Source organism: Diachasmimorpha longicaudata, chromosome 7 (assembly GCF_034640455.1).
Source record: "Diachasmimorpha longicaudata isolate KC_UGA_2023 chromosome 7, iyDiaLong2, whole genome shotgun sequence".
NCBI lineage: Eukaryota > Metazoa > Arthropoda > Insecta > Hymenoptera > Braconidae > Diachasmimorpha > Diachasmimorpha longicaudata.
The window spans coordinates 3968777-3990916 of NC_087231.1; the positions used below are offsets into that span (position 1 = coordinate 3968777).

A 22140-nucleotide genomic window follows, 5' to 3' on the forward strand; every position below is an offset into this window, starting at 1 on the left:
TAATACAAATGGTGAGATACCATTGAATGTCTCGCGGGAGTGTATGAAAAAAATCGAAAAATTAACTCAATCTAGCCAAAATAATTGACTCATAACGTCAACTCATTTGTAGGTTAGGTCGCCCAGGAGTTGACTCGGCATAAATTTTCATTGTGCTTGTTTGGTTAATTTTTTTTTCTTCACGTGTAAGACAACCTTCTAGGGACTTTATATACATTTTGTTGGAGCTTTTGGTGATCACCAGACAAGCGGGACAGGTATCCGAACAGCTGATGCTTCACAGCCACCGGCGAAATGTCAAAATCAAGAGAAATTGTAAGTTCAATAATCATCGGGTTTATTATTTATCGATATATCCGCGATCTCCACCATACGCATTCTCGATCGGGAAAATTTTCCATTACTTACTATGACATTGAAACATTACGTAGGGAGCTTTGAAACTATGTTTACCAGTGGTGGACACGCGTCTAGACTGGAATGACTACCGTTGCTGTAGAAACGTAGGCGATATGTAGCTAGCGCGTTATGGACGCCACTACACTCGGTTTATTCAGTTTAATCGGTTTATCTGGGGTTTGAGGGATGTTTTGGAGACTTTCGGGGGATTCATGAGGATACATGACTGTTGCAGGTACTCAGGGTCCAGTCGCCAGAGGGAACAAAAAGGATTGACGTCAGTCCCACTGATAGTCTCTCCCAGCTCTTCGAAAAGGTAATTCTACAATGCAATTAGTAAAAATTTGAGGATTCAGAACTGACGGTTGCTGGAGGACGGGGGTGATTGGGCCCATTAATTTGTCTCATTATTTTGTTGAATTTGAAATTATTATTTAACCATCAAGATGATTTTCAACTGTTCATTCCAGGTGCACGAAACATTTCAACTCACCAGCTTTGGCTTCAGCCTCTACAAGGAGAGAAATCACAAGAACGAAATATTCTCATCAAAAAGCAAATCGATAGCAGCCTGTGGTCTCGGCCATGGAGATATGCTCTACTTGGCCCCTCTCAATGGTGCTTTTCTGTGGAATAGTTCGTCTAGCAACACCTCTGCTCACAAGTCCACTGGAAGCAGTGCGTATTTTTTTAACTTCAACAATTTGTCACCGGCTGACTCTTTTATTCCTTCCAGCTGATGTAACACCAATGGAAGTAACGCCCACCACTAGTCGGAGCACCAGTGGACGAGCCATGGTAACAGCCCGACCCCTGGCTAATGTTGACGAGGATGAAGTGGATCAGCAACTTTGGAAAATGGATGGAAAAATTCAACGAAAACGTGACGAAAAATTGTGCGTTTTGGAGACTTAATGGAAATTTCAGGAAATCGATGGGGTTTTTATGAGTTTTTTTTTGGGATTTCAGATGCAGGCATGGAGCTAATGGATGCTGCGTTCACTGCTCACCGCTGGAACCCTTTGACGAGGCTTATTTAAAGGAACAGAATGTCAAACATTTGTCTTTTCACGCTTATCTCAGGAAACTCACTGCCGGAGTAGATAGGTAATTAAGAACCAAATAATCTATTGATGTTTAGCTTTACATAGTCCTGGTGTCTCTAAAACCTAATTTTACAATTGAAAATTAAAAAATTCCTGATTAAAAATCCATAATTCTTATTGAACAATTATAAATACTTTTTATTTATTTTATGTTGTTCTTGCTGCTTCGACAATTCGATTTTATAAAACTCCAGAATATTTAGAGTAGCAATGTAAGCCAATACAAATAAGCTCTGATTTCTACGAATGGAACGATCAACCCCGATCCCTTTTCCAGAGGAAAGTTCCTACAATTAGAGGACATAAGCTGTCGCATAAAGAGAGGCTGCAAGGACCATCCACCCTGGCCCCGCGGTATCTGCAGCAAATGTCAGCCCAATGCGATAACTCTCAATCGTCAGCCTTATCGTCATATTGACAACGTCGTTTTCGAGAACGCAAGTTTAGTCGAGCGTTTTCTCAACTACTGGCGAAGCACTGGTCACCAACGTCTGGGATATCTCTACGGTAGATATGAGATTCATTCGGATGTACCACTTGGCATAAGAGCCGTGGTGGCAGCCATTTATGAGCCACCCCAGGAGAGCACGAGAGACTCGATTGTACTTCTCCCGGACGATAGGGACTCTCTTGTCGATGAAGTTGCCCGCAAACTAGATCTGAGGAGAGTTGGCTGGATTTTTACTGACCTGATCGCTGATGATGTCAAGAAGGGTACTGTCAAACACGTTAGGAATATTGACAGCCATTTCCTCACTGCTCAAGAATGCATCATGGCTGGGCATTATCAGAATCAACATCCCAATCCCTGTCGATTTTCACCGAGTGGTTCATTTGGATCAAAATTCGTTACTGTCTGCGTAACAGGTAACACTTATATCGCTTAAATGAGCTCATTTATTAATTGAATATTACCTTTTGAAATTGATTTCCAGGTGACGACAAGAACCAAGTACACATGGAGGGTTATCAGGTCTCCAACCAGTGCATGGCTCTCGTCCGAGACGGCTGTTTTGTGCCAACGAAAGACGCCCCCGAGCTAGGCTACGTGATCGAGTCCACGGATAAGCAGTACGTCCCAGATGTTTACTACAAGGTAAGGAAAATAAAAATTCATCTTTCATGTGGGTTCGAAGAGTGTTTAGGATTAAATAAAAAAGACTCAATGCTGAACGAAATCAAGTAGTTTATGAACCAAATCGACCGGTTTCTTTTCAAGTACATCGAGTAATAAGATTATCTCATGCGCAGAAAATATCAACGGAAGTACGGATAGGTCCCTTAACAAAATAACATAATGATCGAAATAATTAACACAATAGCAATGGAAAATGCAGACAAACTAATCGTTTCATTACGGTATTTTCGTTATTTTCGTTAGTGGTTTGCTGCAGTTTTTTTTTCTTTTTTCGTTTTGTGAGGACGAGGACTAGCCGTTGTTCCAATGTATCTGTCTAGTTTTGTATAAGCTACACATTACCTCGTCTCGTTCATAAAAATATATCTATATACAGGTGGGAGAACACGCCATTCCCAGTGGGATCGTAATATATTCATCTCGATATTAATTTTTTTTGGCGCTGGTGCTATATGTCGGAGCTCGAAAAATATACTAGCACATATCGTCTTGCTCGCTTTGGAATAAATTTCACATTTTTTTTATTTTTCTTAATATTCTAATCACGACACACGCTTTATCATCTCCTCATTCTTTCTTATGTGTAGCCAGCGATCTCGTTTTTCTTCGTTAGTTATTTTTTGTCGATTATTTTTCGTCGTTTTCATTTGTTGTTCGTCGCACATTAAATACATTTACCATTTAATCAACAAATTTGCTTTGGAACTTTCAAGTTCAATATAGAGTGAGGTTTATCCTCGTAGAAGGCATTGTAGACGACGTGGCCTGAAAATTGAAACGGTTACTATGTATTTTTCGGTACTCGTGTGAATACTTTTTATGTACTTTGTACTGGACTTTTACTGTCCTGTTATGGATTTTATCATTTTGTATACAGTAATGCCACGTACATGTAATATTTATATTTTCATTTTTCAATGAACGCGCGAGTATTCGTGGTTACATTTTTATCTTATAATATAACAAACGGTTTCCCAGAGACTTTAAAATATTTTCCCTCGTTTGTTCCACAATTCAAAACATTTTTTTCCATACAATATTTATTGCAATGTCAATTATACGCAGATATAACATATTCTTCCTCTTCTCTAAATTCACACATTTACCACGGAGTTGCGGTCCTTAAATCCTTTGAAGCACTGGCGTTTATAGGAGTTGCGACAATATGGTAGCAGGTCTACTAAAAATTGAACGAAAAATTACAATTTTTTTGAGGATCGATACAATTTTCATTTCTGCCAGTAGAAAAAAACTTAAGTCTGTCGGAAATTGTAGGCTTTACGTTTAATTTTTGTTTGAGTTTTGATGGGAAATCCCCAAAAGCTCAATACATCATACGATGACAAAATTTCAGCGTTAATTTCCACGTGAAATTAGTGCATTCCGCGTTGGTCGGATATAAACGAGGTAAATTATCGCATTCCACGCTCAATTAGGCCTCGGACATTTGCACAGTTGAGAATCATCTAATATCGAATAAAATTAAAATAACTATGGGCCTCGACCGTTGCTGGGCGAAGCAAAAAAGAGGAGCAAGGACGAGATTAATTATTAATTTCAGTTTCTCGTATTCTTTCATTGATCTGTGGGAGACAGGGATTAGTTGAGTGACACACTCTCATGTGCTCCAATTCTCTTTTGCTTCGTTTTGTGGGTAATAATCCATTGATTAATACCACATCAATAAAACGAAAAATCAATGATCTACTTATATCAGTCATAGATTACCCATTGCTGGATAAATTCTTTAAGCAAGCTACACGTATAAGATTATTCACATCCATTTGCTGATGCTGAGGAGCCATCCAGCATTTTTCAACACACATGTAGAGTCCTCCGACTAAAAATATATTTTATATTTATCGATATATTCGTTTTTGTGCTAGACACGAATTCATCGTGCTTTTTAAAACCTCGAATCATCCATGATTACTCCCAATTTTGTTGATTGCTTTAAACATGCCTCATCGTATCGAACAATGCTACGTAATTGTTGTTACACTCGTCATAAAAATAATCCAGTAATACACTTCATGTTGTTCACGCGGAAAACAAAAAAAAATATATAAATTCGAATAACACGATTATTATACATCTAAAAGTTTAGAAATCGATATACGATCGATTCTGAGGTACATATTGTGTCGATCAATAATTATCATCTAAAATAATTCTCCCTGGAGTACTGCACCCATCAAAATTCCCTTGTTATTAGCAAAATACAGTTTTTAAATATAATATTCGCACGTTCATAGTCTTTTCTCATAAATTCTCAATGTTTAAAAATAGATTTCAACATTCCATAAATCTTAGCCACATGTCAATGACAATTTCACCGTAACACTCTGACCCTAAATCCCAATATTATCACCACAAACAATGCATTCTGCTTCCCCTAACTCCAATTCCACCCATAAACATCACTAATCCTCACAAAGAAAGCTCACAGAGATCATCGGCATAACGTGTGAATCACAACAACAAATTGAACGTTACAATTTACCACACTTTGTGATTAAAATGTTCTTGGTTGGCTTACCAGTCTGATCGCCGTAAGTGGAAATTTTCTCAATTAACTCAAGCCCCTCGACAACATGCCCAAATATACCAGTGAAGCCCCTCATCTCCTGGAGAATAATTCTAAACTGTGAGCCAACCATTCCCATGTTATCGTGACGCTTCTGGGTTCTTCGCATACCAACAGCCCCTCTGACAGCTGGAAATTTCGTGTCATCTGGCATGAAGTAACCATCCTCGAAGATACTTCTTCCACCCCTTCCATTATTAAGCTCAAAATCTCCAGTGATAATGGACTCACCCTCCCAGCACTGGAAGATAGAGCAGCCCTTGTAGCCAACACCAATTTCACCAGTTGCTAGAACACTGAAGTTCTTGGCCATTTTTGGTGCAACATCTGGTCGTACCTCGATGACAATTCTCCCATGGGGCGAGCCATTCACTTCGATATTGAAATAGTACATGGGGTAGGGGTTGGGAGGAGCCCTCAGGGTGATGTTGTTGTTGTTTATCTGAGTGGGTGAGAGAACTGACACTAGTGGTGGGCCATTGCTCCCGCTTCCTGGGCTTGTATCCTGAATGTATGCGTTTTGTGGTTGAAGTATTGAATTGGGAACTGGCACAGTTGTTAACGAAGGTGAGCCAGGCTGAATCAGTAATTGGGCGGTTTGAGGTTGAGGTGGCAGGGAAACGGGATGAATTTGTATAGAATTCGGAGGCATCATATTCACGTGATGATAGTCTATCGAACCATTCTGAATGTGCTGCTTGCTGACAACGTGACGAGAGTACAGCTGTGACATGCAGTAATTAGCGAGAAATAAAATGGGATTTTGAGCTGCTGCTACGTGATTCGGGGCTCTTCCATTTCCACCCGGCGGAAGGATCTGTTCACCCGAGTGAATTCCTGCCAGGGCCTGTTTTAGTAAAGCAAAATCGAAGACTACACCTGAATTTCCGATTAAATCGTCCAATTGACACTGCAACATCATCTCCTGGTACTTCGATTGAAGTCGTTGCTTTTCCATGGCTAGTTGGGCGTGAAGGGTGTAGACGTCGGAGGGATTGTCACTCACTTGGAGACTTGCTTTTGCTTTTCCCAGAATCTCTCGGGCGTCTGATATCTCTGGGAGATGGGTCCAGCCATTTTGAAGGTCCGTCTCCACGTGAGTCTTCAGGGTTACGCACGCTTCTAGAACTTTTATCAAAAAGTCTCGTTGCTGCATCGCAAGACGCTGAATCTCCGCTGATAACTTTCCCATTGTTACTAGTTCCAGCTGAACCTTTAGGGAAATTAATTATTCAACTTTAACGATTATTCGGGTGACATGTGTTTCCTGAAAAATTCAGTATTTGTTTTTACGTTTCTTATTTGGATACAACTAAATAGGGGTTCCCCGGATTCTTTTGGAAAATCAAACATTTATGGTGGATGAATGAAAAATTCAATGATGGCCGTTAATGACATATTTTCGTTGTTTGGATAAATATTTTGATATTTTCCTATAATCACATGTTATGGGCAAAATTTCGTAGACCTAATGATATTCATGTTTTATTGACTGGGATATTAACGATGGAAAATGAATTATTGCTGGGGTAACCCGAGGGCTTTATTTAAATTTACGATGATTAGCTCTTTATTAATGAATCTTCATATCCATGGACTGTTTTTTGGTTTAATAATAGACCACACAACGACTCAGTACAAATCAATAAAATTTCGGAGAAAAAGACGGTGAATGTCAGGCATTAGTCACGACAATATTGAAAATACTAACATCGGAGATGAGTTGATCTTTGGCATCCGTTTGAGTCTTGATCTGATGGCCAGGATGATCCTGTGGTGTCGCGCAGGCTCGGCACAGTGATGCGCAACACGTTGTGCACCAGAGGGCAAGGGGCATACCATGTGTGTGGCAATTTTCGCTCTAGAATCATTGGGAAAACACGATAAATGAGGGAATCGTACCTCATAATATGCAATCAAGTGTTTTAACAGTTTAGATCGACTAGACTGTCCACATCTCAAACTCAGGACTCTAGCTTACATAATAATCCGCTTATGACAGCAGTATGGATTCACACTTTGTCGTGTTTGCTTTGATGTAATGCAGATTTTCTCAGATTAATTAATTATCTTTTTTAAAGCGTAATTTCGGTAATGGAAATAGTCCATCCGCGATAAAATACGTGTCCTCAGATCAAATGGAAAATTGATAAATTTATTTATTGACGATAATAAACATATTCCACTTATACAAAATAGATATTTAATTGAGAAAATTAAATTGTCGATGAAAAATAATAATTTTTTTTCTCATGCATGGACTGCAACGCACGTAATTTTTCTATAATTACTAGTTACTGGGCATTTTAAGACACTTTTCCGGGTAATTTCAATCGTAAAACTCTGACTACAATAAATTACCTTTCTCTCTTTCTCCACTGGCTTAACAGTTGTGCCATTACTACTTCTCTTGAGGTAGGAAAAATGATTGGCCAGTGCCAATAGTGGTGAATTTGTCGGTAATGCATCAGGTCCCTGATCACCGAGTTCAGTTCTCTTCCAACAGTGTGCGCAGAATAATTCACGTCCCTTGAGTAAATTATTCTCAATGCAGCGCAAGCAAAAGTAGTGCTTACAACTCAAGTATTTCGGGCATTGATCGTCGTCGTTGTACTTTAACTTGCAGTAACCACACAGAGTCAATTCCTCAAGGTCTGTGAGTACACTTGGATCCAGCATCTGTTGAATTAGATCCACGTCAATGAGATTATGCAACAGGGTCGGTAATCTCAATTCTGGCTTTTTTACATTTCACCCGATCGAACGATAAAAAAAAAATTCTCGATGACGTTATGTATGCGCGTGCGTTTGAAAGCCCGCCAAAACGCCCAGTGCTTTATCAGCGGGCGGATGTGCATGCCGTCAAGGGGAATGGAAAGGGGGCGGTTCGCAGGCACACAGTTGAGAGAAAAAAGAAATATTAAAAAATTTTTAATCGCAGGAGCGATGAGAGACTATCGAGGGCGACTGAATTTCATATTCTTTCACGACTGAATAGGAAATGGACGAAAAATTCTCGTTAATTGGGGGCGAGATTACCGGCTAATGAGGGAGGGCGAGTCAATTATCGAGCGAGCGTGAATCATTAACGGTTTCCCCGAAGAAAGAGTATTCATCCCTCGGTTTCAATTCCATCATTAAAACGCCCCCGATCCAGCTGAGAACGGTAAAAATATTAAAAGCATAAAATTCAACTATAAATATTGATTTTCATCTATAAAAAATTAATTGAAGTAATTTTACCGGTAATGGATCACTAAACTCCGTGAATATCACCTTGGTGTGTAAAAATTTAATGCAACCTACGGATTACCCGCGCTTTTGCCCGACAACACACAGCAGTACAAATAACCCACATGCACGGGAGAGTCTCGAGGGCGAAGAGGAGGGAGAGGTTGCCGGTAGCCGTGTTACGCCTCGAGGAGTGGTATCACACATCACCTTTCGCGAATTCCCGCGCATTTATTGCGAATCCCAATTCCTCCGGATGTTAAAAAAAAAAAATGATGAAGCCGTACCGTGTCGTGATGGGTACGATGACTGGGAGGCAGATGATCTCCAGTCGTGGGGTGATGGCAATTCAGTGAGGTGCGAGAGGAGAGGATGTTCCCGCCCGCACCTTCCACTGGCTCTTCGCAGTTTACCAGGTTTTTCGTTGGTTTTTATCTCGTCATGAATTGACGATAATCCGCTCCATGTGACATTGTCCCATCACCGGCGAGCATACACAGTATGTTTACGAGAATGTGGGACTAATTTTTTGTAGTTTATTCAGGGTCATGTACAGCCGGACTGAGGGCATGCACGAACAACAGTCGGTGTTTTGTCAATTCACAATATTTCACGTAAACTGACTTTATTTTGTTAAAAATCACGAACACCACTGTGACACGGGCAGCTGATTAATCACAATTTTGGGGTTGACCCAGGTCTCGGGAGGGCACTGGTGTCGGGGCTGATTTTTTTTTCTTTTAATCTGATTTTATCAGGATTTTTTTTTTATTATTATTGAATTCAACCAGCGCTAACGTATTGCCACATCATGATGTTTGGTTGACTACACTAACCACTGGCATGGCGGCGAGGGGGCAAATCCCGAGCCGACGACCACTACCGACCGACACACCACAACGCGCTGGCGCTGCCGACTATCGTGCCCCGCGATGTAACACTTCCACCGCCTCCCGCGGGGATTCGACCCTCTCCACGAAAGGCTGTTGCTTGCACTCCTTTCCCTCACTGTTTTCTAGCCGCTTCGGAGAACGCCATTTTATCGTATCAACGAACCCGGGTACATGCCGCCAATTTATCTTCAACCAATGGAGGCACCGCGATGGGGGAAATATCGCTTATCATCACTGGATATTGATTCTGGGATTTTTTTCATTTGATTTCAACGGGCCAGGGATTTTTGACAGTGATTGATCAGCGGTGGGGGAACGTTGATCGATCTCGGCGGGAATTTTAAAATTAATAATTGGCGTTAGCTCCTTGCATTGCAGCCATCTGTTCTTATTATTCTGTAATTTTCCTATTTCTAATGGTTCAATTTAGCTGGGGAATAATTCCCGGAAAACCGGACTTCTCTGCTCACATCTCCCGGCGCTTCTGCGTTTCACAGTGAATGGCTTGGAAGTTAATCGATAACACATTATGAAGCGCCGCGGGAAATTAAAATCCCTCGGGTTAATGACAGCCGCATGTATTTCGATTTATTGTTTTACGATCTGTTGCAGGAGAAAGATTCATATGGGAATGAAGTGTCGAGATTAGCTAGACCACTCCCAGTTGAGTACTTACTGGTTGATGTGCCGGCATCCACACCCCTGACGCCCCAATACACATTCTACGTTAGTGAAAACATCAACCCGTTTCCAGTTGAAAATAGGTAAGTGATTCAATCGTGTTCAAAGAGCAAAAAAACAAAAGGATTGAATTGAATTCCAACAGATAGATTTTTTTCATAATTTTTCTTGCAGATTGGTGGACGATCAGATCCAGGAGTTCAATTCACTGTGCACCTACATGCATCAGTTTAACTCAGCTCAATTCATGGAGGCTATTTCTGATTTTCACTTGCTCTTATTTATCGCCACGATGGACATGCTCCCCATGATGGAGCACATGCCGGAGTTACTCAAGGCAATCAGAACCAATGACAGAGAGAAAGCAATGGAGTGGGCGAAGAGCGAACACTGGGCAACTATTGATCAGCTGATGGTTGCCACCACTAACTCATCGCCGATGTCCTCACAACGAACTGGCTTTCCTGCAAGTGGATCGAGATCCAGGGGATCACTGACCACTACCAGTGGTGGACTGGGCGTTGGTGTGGACACTAATGTCAATGCATCCTCCAATCAGCCACTTTGGACGTGTCCACACTGCACATTTTTGAATCCAGCTGAGATTGGTACCTGCGAAATGTGCAGTTTGCCCAGGTATGTTATGGATAATTAACTCTAATAATTAATTAATTAATTAACTCTAATTATTATTTTGTGAATTATTGTTCATTCGTTTCGTGACTCTGACTAGTAAAAATAATTGTCCATATTGTTTCACAAGTATTTTGAGGAGGCAAATTTTTCTGCAAACGACAACCGTCAATTTTAGTCCAACTATTCAATAAAAGTTCGTGGAAATCCGGAAAATTCAAATAGACATGCAAAGAGCCAAAATTTTGAAGTACATCAACAGATTTTCCTTGAAATTTATGTATCAATTTTCATTTCAGAACATTTGGATAAATTTTAACTGAACTTTTTTTCCTTTGCTTGACAGGATGTAGTGCATGTAGCACAGTGAATGCAACGTTTTTTTACTCTGCCTTATTTATATAGAAAATAAAGCCCAGACACTGTAGAGAGTTCGCCCTAAAGGCGACTAAGTTACTGCACCCTGTTTTTCTTTTTTGAGCCTTTTTTGGTTGAAATTATACTTGTGACAAAAAACAGCAAAAAATCCTTGTGATTTCTAGGATGCTCCTCTGAAACGAGCGCTGAAGATTTGGTTATTACAGTTTTTACGTACATCCGAGCTACGACTGATTACAACTGAATATTTAAGAAAAAAAAAATAATAAAACGATAAAGTAAATGATATGTGAATGGCACCTGAATCCAATCAACTTTTATTCATAGAATTTTTAAAAAAGAAAACAAGTGATAACTGTGATACAGGAGCGAGAGAAATGGATAAAATTATGAAGGATATTTCATAATCCCCCGCCCCCCCCCCCCCTCCTCACAACTCCTTAAGATGATGGTGCGAGTGAATTTAATAGATAATTTATCCAGTTCTGATGGGATAATAACTGGTGTGGTTTTTGGGTACTCTGGGTTGTAATATCATCGTGTCCGGGTGAATTATTCTTCTCATCGGCATCAACATGATTCATTTGGTAATTAATAAAAGACATAATGAGATTCAATCGTCGACTCTATTTATTTATCCTTGTTACAAGAATCATTTCAAAGATACTGGATAGTCACCCCCTATCCTACTGACGATAGAATCTTGAAGACTAGATACCTTCAACTCCTCCTCGTCAATTTTATAAGTCTTCCTGATAAGTCCCACGTCCGCGAATTCCCTTAACCTGGCGATCGGTGTCCTCTCTCCGTCAATCTGTCCCAGAACCTCGTTCTCCAGCTCCTCTCCTTCATTCTCTCCGTGTAAAAGAGCCACCACAATATTTCTGTCTCTACCGTCAATCCCGAATCTCATCAAAGACTGGGAAATATTTGTCGACGAGGAAATGGCGTAGAGAATCTCGGTGAATACACCCCTCGTTATCATGGATCCAGAGTGCATTCGGAGGACAGCCTTGTTGGCAGCCACTACCACCTGGAATGAATCGACAATCATACTGGCCTTGAGAATGCAACATTGAAGCTTTCCAGTTTGAACTTTCTGCTTAATTTCATTGGCATTCTTGACGTTTGTGAACAGATGAAGTGTCAGGTATTTGTCGGTCCTTGGGTCCAGTTGTAAGGTGTATCCCTCCATTTTTGAGGTTATTATTGTCAATGATTCCACCAAACTCTAGCGAACTTTTAGAATTTTTTTGGTCCAACTCTTCCAATACCTTTCAGTACAAACTTTTTTTTTATTGATTTTTTATTGAGTTGTATTCATGACCGTCCCGGAGATGATTATTTATTTACATTGGTCACGTGTCAAACTAACAATTCCGAACTAGTCAATTCCAATTGTTTTTTAAGAATAATTCAATGATTGAAGTACATTTACTCGGTGGAATTATTTATTTATCGAATCAAAATATCGAATTCTTGTTTTTTTTGAGTATTTTTCAATTGGTAATTGTCAACAATGGCGGCAACAGTCGTAAGGGCTAAGGGGGGGATCAAATGGTTTTGTGGTGGGGAGAATACAATCAATGACGGGATAGTGTACGCAATCAATGAATTTCATTGAATAAAATAGAAAAAGTATTAGAAGAGGAATCGACTTGGATTATTAAGGCTCAATAATGAGTGCAGAACTCCATACACAGCTGATTCTGAAGGAAGAGGGGGTTGATTCAGTCAACGAGACCCTGGAGTTCGTCGATGACAGTCCCATTAGGTCACGGGAGGGAACCGAGGGATCCATCAGGCCCAGACCACTTATTTGTAAGCCAGAGAATGTAAACATTGATTGCAAATCCGAACCAATCGAGAATAAATGGCACTGGGCACCTGGTGCATGGCAGGATGCGACGAGAACAAGTGCGTTCCAACCTTACAAAGTACGTGATTATTGTTATTTAATATTTCTCATACAAATTAACAATTTAGTTTCCTTATTAAAAAGTAATCGTTATGGTAGGAAAAACAGTTCTAAAAGTTTAGGTCGACAAAGTGGTTTCGATTCCCTTTCACTCAATGTCCAAGAATTATTTTCCTAATGATTCAAGTTAAGGGCTTACCCTCGGTCATTAGTGTTGAATAGTCAATAATTAATTAGATGGAATCATCAAGAGAATAAATTGAATGTCTACAGCCCCCCACCCTCCTAACAAATCTCCAAAGAGGCAACACGAAGACTGAAATACCCCAGCTATACACTGGAGGTGACATCACCTTTCACACACTAGCTGGACAGGGTGAATTAACAACTGTGAATTTACAATCCGGGAAAATTAATGCACCAGATGAGAATGGTTTAACAGCTTTGATGTGGGCAGCGACTTATGGACAATTGGGTAGTGCTAGAATGCTACTCAAGGCTGGAGCTGATAAGAATTATCAAGGGCTCAATGGAGAGACAGCATTACACCTGGCAGCATCCTCGGGGCAACACGATCTCGTCAAACTACTGCTTAACCAAGGGGCGGATGTTGACGCCACTGATGACGTAAGTCGTCCTAATTGTCAATTACTAATGATCCTGGATGGAATATTCGTGATTTTATGTCGTTTAATGGGCTAGGAGGGAAACACTCCATTAATTTATGCAGCCTATGGAGATCACCCCCACGTGTGCTCCGAACTCCTGACCAGAAAGGCTGATTTGACTCATCGAAATGCTCACAACATCAGTGCCTATCATGCTGCTATCTTGAATAAATCTCATACAGGTGAGTTTATACTTATTTTGAATGAATTGAAGGTTTTTATGAAATTTATATTTCTGTTTCAGCCAAAGCTGTGATAGAAAATTATTTGATTCAACACTGGATTCTATAATAATTTTTTCTTGACTCTGGACAGGTAATTCTTCCTTAGGATGCCGATCCGTCGATAAAAACTGATTCAACTTTTTTTACAACTAAAACAGGAGAATTGCTCCATAAAACTCGTCGTTCTATAATAATGTCTCCAAGACAGTACATGTACATATTTGTTGATTTAATTCTGTTTTTAATAATTAAACAAATAAGCTTTATATCTACATATATTTTGTATACATCGAAACATAATCCTAAAGTTTAAAAAATGATGGTCCTCGAAGGAACAGAGGGGAGATGTGAAAAAAAAAACAGATCTTAATACTATTTTCGCAGTAATAACAGTCACGTGTGCACTGAATCCCATGACTCGTAGCCGCAGTAACATGATTATCATTTTATTCTATTATTTCTTACATTCTAAATACCAGTTAATTATTCACAATAGTTTCCATGGATTTTTGCCAAACGTGGCATTACGAAACCGTACAAATTCCCAGACCATTGTATCCAGGATCATTTTACTTTAAAACAATAATATACTGACGTTCTGATAAAGAAATATTTTTTTTTCCGTAAAATTCATCATTTCCTGCGCCCCATCATCGTCACCTACGTTAACATGGTTTATAGATACAAAATAGAATGATTATGCCACTTCGTAGTTGTCCGTAAGGAATACAGTGTCGACAGAATGTTTAACGGGGCTTCCATCGTCAACTAATTGGACATCCACCACCTGAAGAATAAAAATGTCAATTAGAGATCCGCATGAGAACTAGAATGAACGCATTCAGTAGAGACTTATTTACTTTAATTTTGGCGTATGAAGTTTTTGACGTGAATGCCACGTGAAGTGGGAAAAAGTCTGAGGGTGTCGAGGACGGCGCTGAGAACTCCATGGAGCCAGATTTAGAGGATGCATCAACGAGTGGTAGCGACCAAACCAGCTGATTTCTTCTGGCCTCGTGACTGTACTCTCCATCGCACTCGCTCACGACTGGAGTACAACCCATGGGCAGTGGAATGTTGATCTTAACATCATTTAACTCCAGCTCCGCATGATCTAACTCGTATTCGATATTAACGTCACATCCGTTTTCACCATTTTCTGAGGGCCAGCAGTTTACTGAAAAATAATGGCATTGATGAAAATTTAATTTTGACAATTAGTTATTCTACTACATTCTGGAAAGATTCAGCATTAAAACCGCATATTATTTGGTGCGTTCTTGATTAAGGGAAAGATTAGAAAAGTTACCTAATTATTTTGTAAGTTCGGCAATAGGAAGCTTCAGATCCGTTTTAAAAAAAATCAAGTAAATTTTGATAATTATAAACTCACTAGAAATAGGTAGAGCCGACTCATCCTGTGATTGAAGCCTCCACTTGAGCACTCCAACATCGGTGTTAAGAGGGAATGGTTTAGTCGGTACTTTCAGTCCAATCTGTCCCTTCATCCTGAACAAATCCTTGTCAACATTGGGATGTGTCTGAAGCTGGACTCCCCTGGTGTCTTCGTTCTCCAATTGAACACGTATCCTTCCCCACTGTTCGTCAGAAATATTCAGTGTGACGAGTCCATGTAGCTCAAACTGCTGCACTCCACCGTCCCTTCCCACTCTTACATTCAGCTTTTCCTCTTGTCTTAAATGCACAGGCTCTGTGTGGATGATCTGTTGCGACGTTGGTGCTACCTTCGCATCCAGAACCTTGACATTCGTCACGACATTCTCACCTTCCTCTTTCAACTGGTCCACGAATGAATCTATATCTCGAATTTTGCCACCTAGTTTCATAGCCCCAGGCCCAGCAGATGTTGGTTTAGCTGATGGAGTGTAGTTGGCCTTCACAGGTTCAGGCACGAAATTCGCCGAGTCACCCACTGTTGGACTGGAGTTGAAGCCTCCACTGTTGTTGCCATAACCCCCGGCGAAGCCCGAAGACTTCATTCCTCCCTTCTTATTTGCCTCTAACTTCTGCCTCTGCAGCTCCTTTGCCTTCTCCCTCATCTTATTCTTTGCCTCACGCTCTTGGGTATAACGAACGGCGTTGAACACACGCTCCTCATGAGAGTCCATCTCCACGAATGTTCGAATCTGGGCGAGATTAACATTTTCCCTGTAGCCGAGGGCCACTATCTCGTCAAACGCGAATATTAATTCAAATGCGTGGTCTGAGATCTCGGACTCGTCCATAGACTTGCAGTATTCTGGAATCTAGTAGAGGAGTACTTTTTCATTTCTCCACCCAATGGATTGATTTACAATAAATTTGTGTGCCACTTAAATTGTAAGATGTTAATAAAGTAGTTAACGAAATGAATCTCAATGGAAGAACATGATAAAATAAATTGCTCATACACCACAAGCCCCAGAATATCCCACAATTGAAAACTACTTACGACTCTGGCGAATAATCTGAGAGTTTCCAAATCCTCGAGGATATTACTGGCCTTGGTGGTAATCAGTAGCATGTACAATTTCTCCATTGGCTGGTACACATACCTAACAGATTCAGTCTCGACAAATGTATGCTGTTTCCCGGTGCTCATTAATTTGGGAAATGCTGCCAAGAGACCCTCTATCCTCGCCTTCGTCATCTCGACAAATTGACGAGAGATAATTGCTGTGAAAAATAAAAATCCCATAAATTCCCAGTCTTGGTTATGTGTCATGTAGCCCCTACCAAACCTGTCTACTCACTTTTTCCAGCCTTGGTGCATACTGCACTCGCAATAAGTACCTAGAAATCAATCATTAATTTCTTAAAAAACTGCAATTGACAAGGATATTTAAAAGTCTGGAAAGTTAGTCGGTCTGATGACATCCGCAGTCTCAGGGCAGGGGACGTGCTCCCAAGTTCCTCTAGTCGTCCTCCACGACTTAATAATCCTTCAATACTCAAATACAATAGATAATCCACGTTACTCACCATCTTGATGCACCGATTGTCTCGGCAATGAGCTATTTATTAACCTAATAAGCTGTTGATTTACGCCAGCGTATATTCGACATATCCCACCGTACAGAGAGGAGTTGAACAGGACCAGAGGGCGCTGTTCAGATGACGTGTGCAAACGTGACGTCCATGCACGGTTCTCACACAGCTACGGTTGCTCTTTAATTATTTGGAATAGTGCGTAATCCGCCCTTAATTACTCCACTCGATTACAAACTATTCCTTGGACCCCAATGACAAAATCCATTCATTCATCTCGAATCATTCGATTCTCCCGACAGACATCTTTTATCGAAGTACAGTCGATCACTTCCTGTTCTATTGCAAGTTTTGAACACTTGCATATTATGAGGATATCCGTTCTGGAGGAAAATGTACAAAGTCGCTATTGTCAATGCGATTGGAGACGTGACATCGACAGCTGACGCACCACAATTGATTGAATACCGGGGGACACGAGGTATCATGGATAATCTTGCTCAACAAGTGAGTGAGCGAGTTAATGTTTTTGTGTTTGCTGTTTGCTAGGAGGTTCTTCTATTTTTGTTTCTTGTTAATAGGCTGATGAGATAGAGGCACTTGTGGCTATCTACGGAGATGAACTCGTCATCGAGGACGAGGAGAACCGCGCGTATAGCATCAACATCGGGGAGGGCGGTTGTAATGTTAAACTTTATCTGAAGTTGCCTATTGATTATCCATCGTCTGTGCCACCTGTCTATGAAGTATCTGCACCACATTTGAGGCAAGAGCAGAAGAGCCGGATATGTCGGATACTGGACGAGGTATACTTGTAGGTTTTAGACTTATTTATTAGATGATTTTTATTTGTAAAAAATTTTTTTGTAGTGGACTTGATTACTGATCTGAAATATTAAATTGGTTTCTAAGAACGTAGCGTAGTGACTAAATATTTGCTACTATGAGTTTCTAGTGAATTAATAATTATGCTTGATTGGTTATGATGTTTTGTAATAAGTTTATTATTTTTCAGGGATTACGTAGGTCAAAATGTTATCTACCAGTGGGTGGAGAGAATACGTGAAGAATTGCAGAATTTAAATAACCAAAAAGAGGGCGAATCTCATGAAGATGTTGAAGAATGTAAAGAGGAGAATGATCTCGACACAAACTTGACACCTGCTCCTGTGGAAGAAACATGTCCTGAAATTTATCATGGTGAGGTTGTTGTTGACAGAAAGAGCTTCTTCCAGGGACATACTGCTAGAGTAACATCAGTTGCTCAAATAAAGTGAGTTCGATATTCCATTAATAAGATGCAATAAGATGATCTTATCATAGTCGCTAGCAAAATGTATGAAATCCCATCTAAAATGGACAACAGAAAAGCATTTACTGACTCGCTGAAATATTCTCTAATATCTTTTGCCAACAGATTAGTTCTCAAGAAACTCATGGAAAATAGGAAGGTGGAACAAGCAACACACAACATGTACGCCTACAGACTCCAGCAGGAGAAAACAACCAACTACCTCCAAGACTGTGAGGATGACGGTGAGAACCAGGCTGGGGGTAGACTGCTTCACCTTCTGCAAATTCTTGATGCCAAAGACGTTCTAGTGGTAGTGTCACGATGGTACGGAGGAATCCACCTCGGGCCAGATCGTTTCCGACACATCAACAATGCAGCACGCCTAGTCCTAGAGGCTGCAGGTATCATCAATCGAAGTAAAAATAAAAAATGATAAATAATGTACATTAATCGTGTAAATAACAGACGATTTATAACAACGTTTGCAGTATATTTCAATTTATCTCTCCTGTGCCTCAAAATTATTGGCTCGTTTCGTGTGGCATAAAAAAATTCAGTGAAGACTAGCATAAAAATTAATCTTGTACTTAATCTGAAACAATATCTGAAGCAGATAAAACATAATTATACTTAGACCGGGTTTTTATGACTACGGTTTATCCTATGGGAGAGAGGGGGAGAATGCGAGTTAAAATCGTATCTTCATTCGTTTGACATATCGGCAAGTCATTAAATTTTTAACGAATGGCGATATTTCTTCAATGTGCTCAACATTTAAGTAGATAGAAAAGTCCATTATCTCGATTCTCCCCCAACCAAATAAATAAAATATATTATTATACCGAATAAATATTGTACAATTAAATAACATAATCTTCAATTGAATTGATTAATTGTCAAAATGAAATTTACTCTCTGGTCTTGATTACGATTTTAATCCTGTGATGACACGACGACCCAGTCATCAGCTTCATCACATATCGCTGAAGATACGAATTCTTTCGAAAGAACTGAAACAAACACAACATTAAAAATATTACAAAATCATAAAACGGTCAATTCTTCGTCGATAAAAATTAAATATTTTAATTGAAATATTTTAGTTTAATATTAAAAATTGGTAATTGTTTGCTACACAAAATTACCATTGAAACGGATCTCCAGTTCCCTGGAATGATTAAGCTCCTCTCCACCATTCATCTCCACCTTATTCTCTCCAGCTCCAACCAAGTTCTTTTTTCCCATAAGCAAGAGCTGTTTACTGCACTCCCCCAGTGTCTCCAGTTTCTTCAGTTCAGTCCTATAGCTTTCGTCCTCATCTCCCGAGTCATCCGCCTCGTCAATCCCTAAAACTGCAGAATCAGCAGTCGACTCGTTACAATTGACGTATGGTATCGTGTCAAGTGCGCATCCATTCCCATTGGAAAGAATATCATCCGAGAAATTCCTGCTGCTCGTCATGTACTCAGACAGATCAAAATTGAGGACATCAGCAAGTAGCTTCTCCTTGTTCTCGACATCCTTCTGAATGCTCTCGAGATTCCTCTCCCCCCTGAGAATACAATCATCATCAATAGTCAGTGTTAAAAGAGACGAATGAGTCTCTTGAACATCTTTGCAATACTTCAAAAAACTGTCCTCCCCATTGTTCCCATTAATCCTGCTCTTCCCCACCCTCTTGTGTTTTCTTTCAGGTGTGAAGACAACTTCCTCAAATTCTTGTTCTCCAATTTTCTGGAAAATTTGCCTTCTGTCGACCTTTCCCTCGTCTCTCTTCCCAGAGTTAGCATTCTGCTCTACTTCAATATCAATATCAGTGACCAAAGGTGTGTCAATGGTTAGCGGGACAATTGGAGGCATCTCCGTGGCTTCTTCTCCATTGACTATAGGATTTGGATCGACTCCCCCTCTCGAAGGTAGAGCACTAATCTCCTGAATGATGTTGCTGGAACTAATCTTGTAAAATGGGAGGCTTGGGACTAGGGAATTCTCTTTGATCTTCGAAGTGAGCCCAAGAATCCCGGCAGTAACAGGTTTACTGAACTCTGCGAATGTCAGAGTGTCCTTCGTCTCCTCAGGACTCTCGACGTTGCTTATCTCAGGATGATAGGCGATCCTCAAGATGTTCCTCGTTCCCTCGAGGACAAACACCTCGTCTTTCGTGCAGGACACATCAGTGACCTTCCTGAGTTCATTGACAACCGAAGTGATAGCTATCGTCACAGGATTTATCACATAAATGATATCATCGTTGAATGTAACGAATAAATCGTCGCAGAAGGGAATCAATGCCCCAAAACTGGGCTCTCCCCGTTTCTTCTTGAACATCTCAGGCGCAGGATTTAACAGGCCGACATCGGTATTAGTCGTTTGAACGGCCTCCTTGAAGATGAGTGTCTTGATGACAGTCCCGGTCTTGTCGGCCTGCCAGAGTCTCAGTCCAGGTCGACTGGCGTAAATCACTGGTTCCTGAACGTGTGCTTGACGAGCAGCAAAAACTGCCCCCAACTTTCCCAGCGACTTTCTCTCCTTCTGGCCCACCTGAAACACCTTCCTCTCCTGATTACTGTTAACTAAAATTGTCCTGAAAAGGGTGGACACCAGCAGAAGCCCCTGCTGATAGCTCAGCTGTACCACAGCGTATTTTTCGTTCAACAATTCGGAGGACTTGGACAGGTGCATATAAAAGTCAATCTCCGTGAGGACAACAAGGCCATCCTGATCACCACTGAACAATTTCATCCCATTTTTCGACCACTCCACTGAACTCACTGGGCTCTTGTGGATCCCCCCAATGTTATACCTCTCCACCTGTTTCTTCTGCTTGGGTCGCAGGCTCTCGGGCAGCGACTCCGGGAGATTCTTCGGAATCTGGAATACTGTGACTACCCCTTGACTGTTACCAGCTGCTACCATATAGTCCACCGTCGAGATTACCCGCAGGCACGTGATGCTGGAGTAGGTGTTCTCGCATCTCAACCTCTGGAGGTCACCTGTCTCACGATTATACCAGTAAACCAGTCCGCAATTTGTACCAATTGCCAGGAACTCAGGTAGCACTGAGATGCACGTGAAGTTGATGTCCTGCGTGAATATTCCGTTTTGCAGCTTCACCGGTATCTGCTGAAGTAGGCTTGTCAGTGGTGCCCACTCCCTCAGCGGACCACCGTCCTCGCTCATCGGAGTCATCATGGCAGGATCAAGGGATCCAGGGATCCATCAAGATCAGGACGAGAACAGCAATGACTTAACAAGGCTTCACGTGCTTGGCTCGTGATTAAAGGAAATTATTAACGTTCGGTGACAAACTACACTGCGATCTTCCCAGTTATCTCGATCTTCGACAATTACACGAGTGTTTACATGAAGAATTACGATGTATGGAATTAGACATCACTTTTATACGTTCGGTGAGGGTAATCGATCGATTAGCGTAAATACAGAAAGCTCCGGATTGGAATGTTTATTTGAAATGCTGGCACGTTCGGTGTTATCGCCAGGCATTTGACAGCTCTCGGTCGAATACTTGTGTTTTCACATTCGTACATAGGTATAGGTAGCCACCAAATGATGGATTTTCACAAAATTAAATGGTTCTATCGTTTGTACTAGGTTTGTATCCGTTTGTAGTTAGCTCAGAATGTTTTGTTAATGTCTCATTTATTTTTAAATAAATTATTAAAAATCCAACATGAGGTTGGTCGACAGATTAATCAAAATTGATATTTTTCAATAGTTTCACTCCATATCGATAGAGAATCATTAGTAGTTCATTAATTTATCTGTATAATTACTGGTTACAGAGGAAAATGAGGCATACAGCGGTCATTACTCCCATTATTCATTTAAAAAACAATGGGAAACTAACAAAACATTTTGAATACAGTACAAAGGAGTACAAACTCAGTACAAACGATTTAATGATTTCATGTAGCGAAAAACAATTACCTTTCAGCTATCTATATATGAATTGTTATCACGACGTTGACCGCAAAGAGGATA

The 22140-nt window shown here is 40.6% G+C and overlaps 7 protein-coding genes across 11 annotated transcripts; 3 read left to right on the forward strand and 4 right to left on the reverse strand.

Moving 5' to 3' along the window:
• The first annotated feature begins 176 nt into the window (after positions 1–176).
• Positions 177–11351, forward strand: LOC135164428 (nuclear protein localization protein 4 homolog). Of its 2 annotated transcripts, none has more exons than XM_064124773.1 (10): positions 177–315; positions 635–715; positions 870–1077; positions 1136–1295; positions 1369–1506; positions 1783–2372; positions 2441–2601; positions 9967–10118; positions 10210–10671; positions 11015–11351. In XM_064124773.1, exons 1-10 carry the CDS (start codon positions 295–297, stop codon positions 11019–11021), a joined length of 1980 nt encoding a protein of 659 aa, XP_063980843.1. In that variant the 5' UTR covers positions 177–294; the 3' UTR covers positions 11022–11351. The 2 variants fall into 2 exon arrangements, with proteins under 2 accessions (XP_063980843.1, XP_063980842.1); XM_064124772.1 differs by having other exon boundaries at positions 11211–11351.
• Positions 2672–9559, reverse strand: LOC135164430 (uncharacterized). 3 transcript variants are annotated; one of them, XM_064124779.1, is made up of 5 exons: positions 8749–9559; positions 7592–7909; positions 6942–7091; positions 5183–6443; positions 2672–3408 (listed from the first exon to the last, which is right to left on the reverse strand). In XM_064124779.1, exons 2-5 carry the CDS (start codon positions 7907–7909, stop codon positions 3329–3331), a joined length of 1809 nt encoding a protein of 602 aa, XP_063980849.1. In that variant the 5' UTR covers positions 8749–9559; the 3' UTR covers positions 2672–3328. The 3 variants fall into 3 exon arrangements, with proteins under 3 accessions (XP_063980849.1, XP_063980847.1, XP_063980848.1); XM_064124777.1 differs by having other exon boundaries at positions 2672–3823; XM_064124778.1 differs by lacking the exon at positions 8749–9559 and adding an exon at positions 8474–8706 and having other exon boundaries at positions 2672–3823.
• Positions 11352–11653: 302 nt separating the features above from the next.
• Positions 11654–12241, reverse strand: LOC135164439 (EKC/KEOPS complex subunit TPRKB-like). Its single transcript, XM_064124795.1, has one exon. The coding sequence runs from the start codon at positions 12239–12241 to the stop codon at positions 11699–11701; it is 543 nt and encodes a 180-aa protein (XP_063980865.1). The 3' UTR covers positions 11654–11698.
• A 484-nt stretch (positions 12242–12725) lies between these two features.
• LOC135164438 (DNA-binding protein RFXANK) lies at positions 12726–14128 on the forward strand. Of its 2 annotated transcripts, none has more exons than XR_010299295.1 (4): positions 12726–12983; positions 13238–13591; positions 13695–13814; positions 13877–14128. XR_010299295.1 is itself a non-coding variant. In XM_064124794.1 (4 exons), the coding sequence occupies exons 1-4, from the start codon at positions 12726–12728 to the stop codon at positions 13921–13923; spliced, it is 807 nt and encodes a 268-aa protein (XP_063980864.1). In that variant the 3' UTR covers positions 13924–14128. The 2 variants fall into 2 exon arrangements, 1 of the variants encoding a protein (XP_063980864.1); XM_064124794.1 differs by having other exon boundaries at positions 13667–13814.
• On the reverse strand, positions 14071–16976 carry LOC135164432 (coatomer subunit delta). The gene is made up of 6 exons (XM_064124788.1): positions 16839–16976; positions 16610–16649; positions 16309–16532; positions 15250–16123; positions 14717–15033; positions 14071–14643 (listed from the first exon to the last, which is right to left on the reverse strand). The coding sequence occupies exons 1-6, from the start codon at positions 16839–16841 to the stop codon at positions 14554–14556; spliced, it is 1548 nt and encodes a 515-aa protein (XP_063980858.1). The 5' UTR covers positions 16842–16976; the 3' UTR covers positions 14071–14553.
• A 35-nt stretch (positions 16977–17011) lies between these two features.
• LOC135164435 (protein IMPACT-A-like) lies at positions 17012–18617 on the forward strand. The gene is made up of 4 exons (XM_064124791.1): positions 17012–17351; positions 17426–17658; positions 17860–18117; positions 18262–18617. Exons 1-4 carry the CDS (start codon positions 17238–17240, stop codon positions 18569–18571), a joined length of 915 nt encoding a protein of 304 aa, XP_063980861.1. The 5' UTR covers positions 17012–17237; the 3' UTR covers positions 18572–18617.
• On the reverse strand, positions 18610–21675 carry LOC135164427 (WD repeat-containing protein CG11141). The gene is made up of 2 exons (XM_064124771.1): positions 19284–21675; positions 18610–19148 (listed from the first exon to the last, which is right to left on the reverse strand). Exons 1-2 carry the CDS (start codon positions 21328–21330, stop codon positions 19072–19074), a joined length of 2124 nt encoding a protein of 707 aa, XP_063980841.1. The 5' UTR covers positions 21331–21675; the 3' UTR covers positions 18610–19071.
• Between the last annotated feature and the right edge of the window lie 465 nt (positions 21676–22140).

Coding starts and splice junctions, on each gene's coding strand:
- LOC135164428 (XM_064124772.1), top strand. CDS start 295: ATGTCAAAATCAAGAGAAATT. Junction 716..869: donor TCTCCCAGCTCTTCGAAAAG/GTAATTCTACAA, acceptor TGTTCATTCCAG/GTGCACGAAACATTTCAACT. Junction 1,296..1,368: donor CGAAAACGTGACGAAAAATT/GTGCGTTTTGGA, acceptor TTGGGATTTCAG/ATGCAGGCATGGAGCTAATG.
- LOC135164430 (XM_064124777.1), bottom strand. CDS start 7,909: ATGCTGGATCCAAGTGTACTCACAGACCTTGAGGAATTGACTCTGTGT. Junction 6,444..6,941: donor AAGATCAACTCATCTCCGAT/GTTAGTATTTTC, acceptor ATTTCCCTAAAG/GTTCAGCTGGAACTAGTAAC. Junction 3,824..5,182: donor CACTTACGGCGATCAGACTG/GTAAGCCAACCA, acceptor TTCAATTTTTAG/TAGACCTGCTACCATATTGT.
- LOC135164439 (XM_064124795.1), bottom strand. CDS start 12,241: ATGGAGGGATACACCTTACAACTGGACCCAAGGACCGACAAATACCTG.
- LOC135164438 (XM_064124794.1), top strand. CDS start 12,726: ATGAGTGCAGAACTCCATACACAGCTGATTCTGAAGGAAGAGGGGGTT. Junction 12,984..13,237: donor GTGCGTTCCAACCTTACAAA/GTACGTGATTAT, acceptor GAATGTCTACAG/CCCCCCACCCTCCTAACAAA. Junction 13,592..13,666: donor ATGTTGACGCCACTGATGAC/GTAAGTCGTCCT, acceptor TTAATGGGCTAG/GAGGGAAACACTCCATTAAT.
- LOC135164432 (XM_064124788.1), bottom strand. Junction 16,533..16,609: donor ATGCACCAAGGCTGGAAAAA/GTGAGTAGACAG, acceptor TATTTTTCACAG/CAATTATCTCTCGTCAATTT. Junction 16,124..16,308: donor TCAGATTATTCGCCAGAGTC/GTAAGTAGTTTT, acceptor CTCCTCTACTAG/ATTCCAGAATACTGCAAGTC.
- LOC135164435 (XM_064124791.1), top strand. CDS start 17,238: ATGTACAAAGTCGCTATTGTCAATGCGATTGGAGACGTGACATCGACA. Junction 17,659..17,859: donor ATACTGGACGAGGTATACTT/GTAGGTTTTAGA, acceptor ATTATTTTTCAG/GGATTACGTAGGTCAAAATG. Junction 18,118..18,261: donor ACATCAGTTGCTCAAATAAA/GTGAGTTCGATA, acceptor TTTTGCCAACAG/ATTAGTTCTCAAGAAACTCA.
- LOC135164427 (XM_064124771.1), bottom strand. CDS start 21,330: ATGATGACTCCGATGAGCGAGGACGGTGGTCCGCTGAGGGAGTGGGCA. Junction 19,149..19,283: donor ACTGGAGATCCGTTTCAATG/GTAATTTTGTGT, acceptor TGTTTGTTTCAG/TTCTTTCGAAAGAATTCGTA.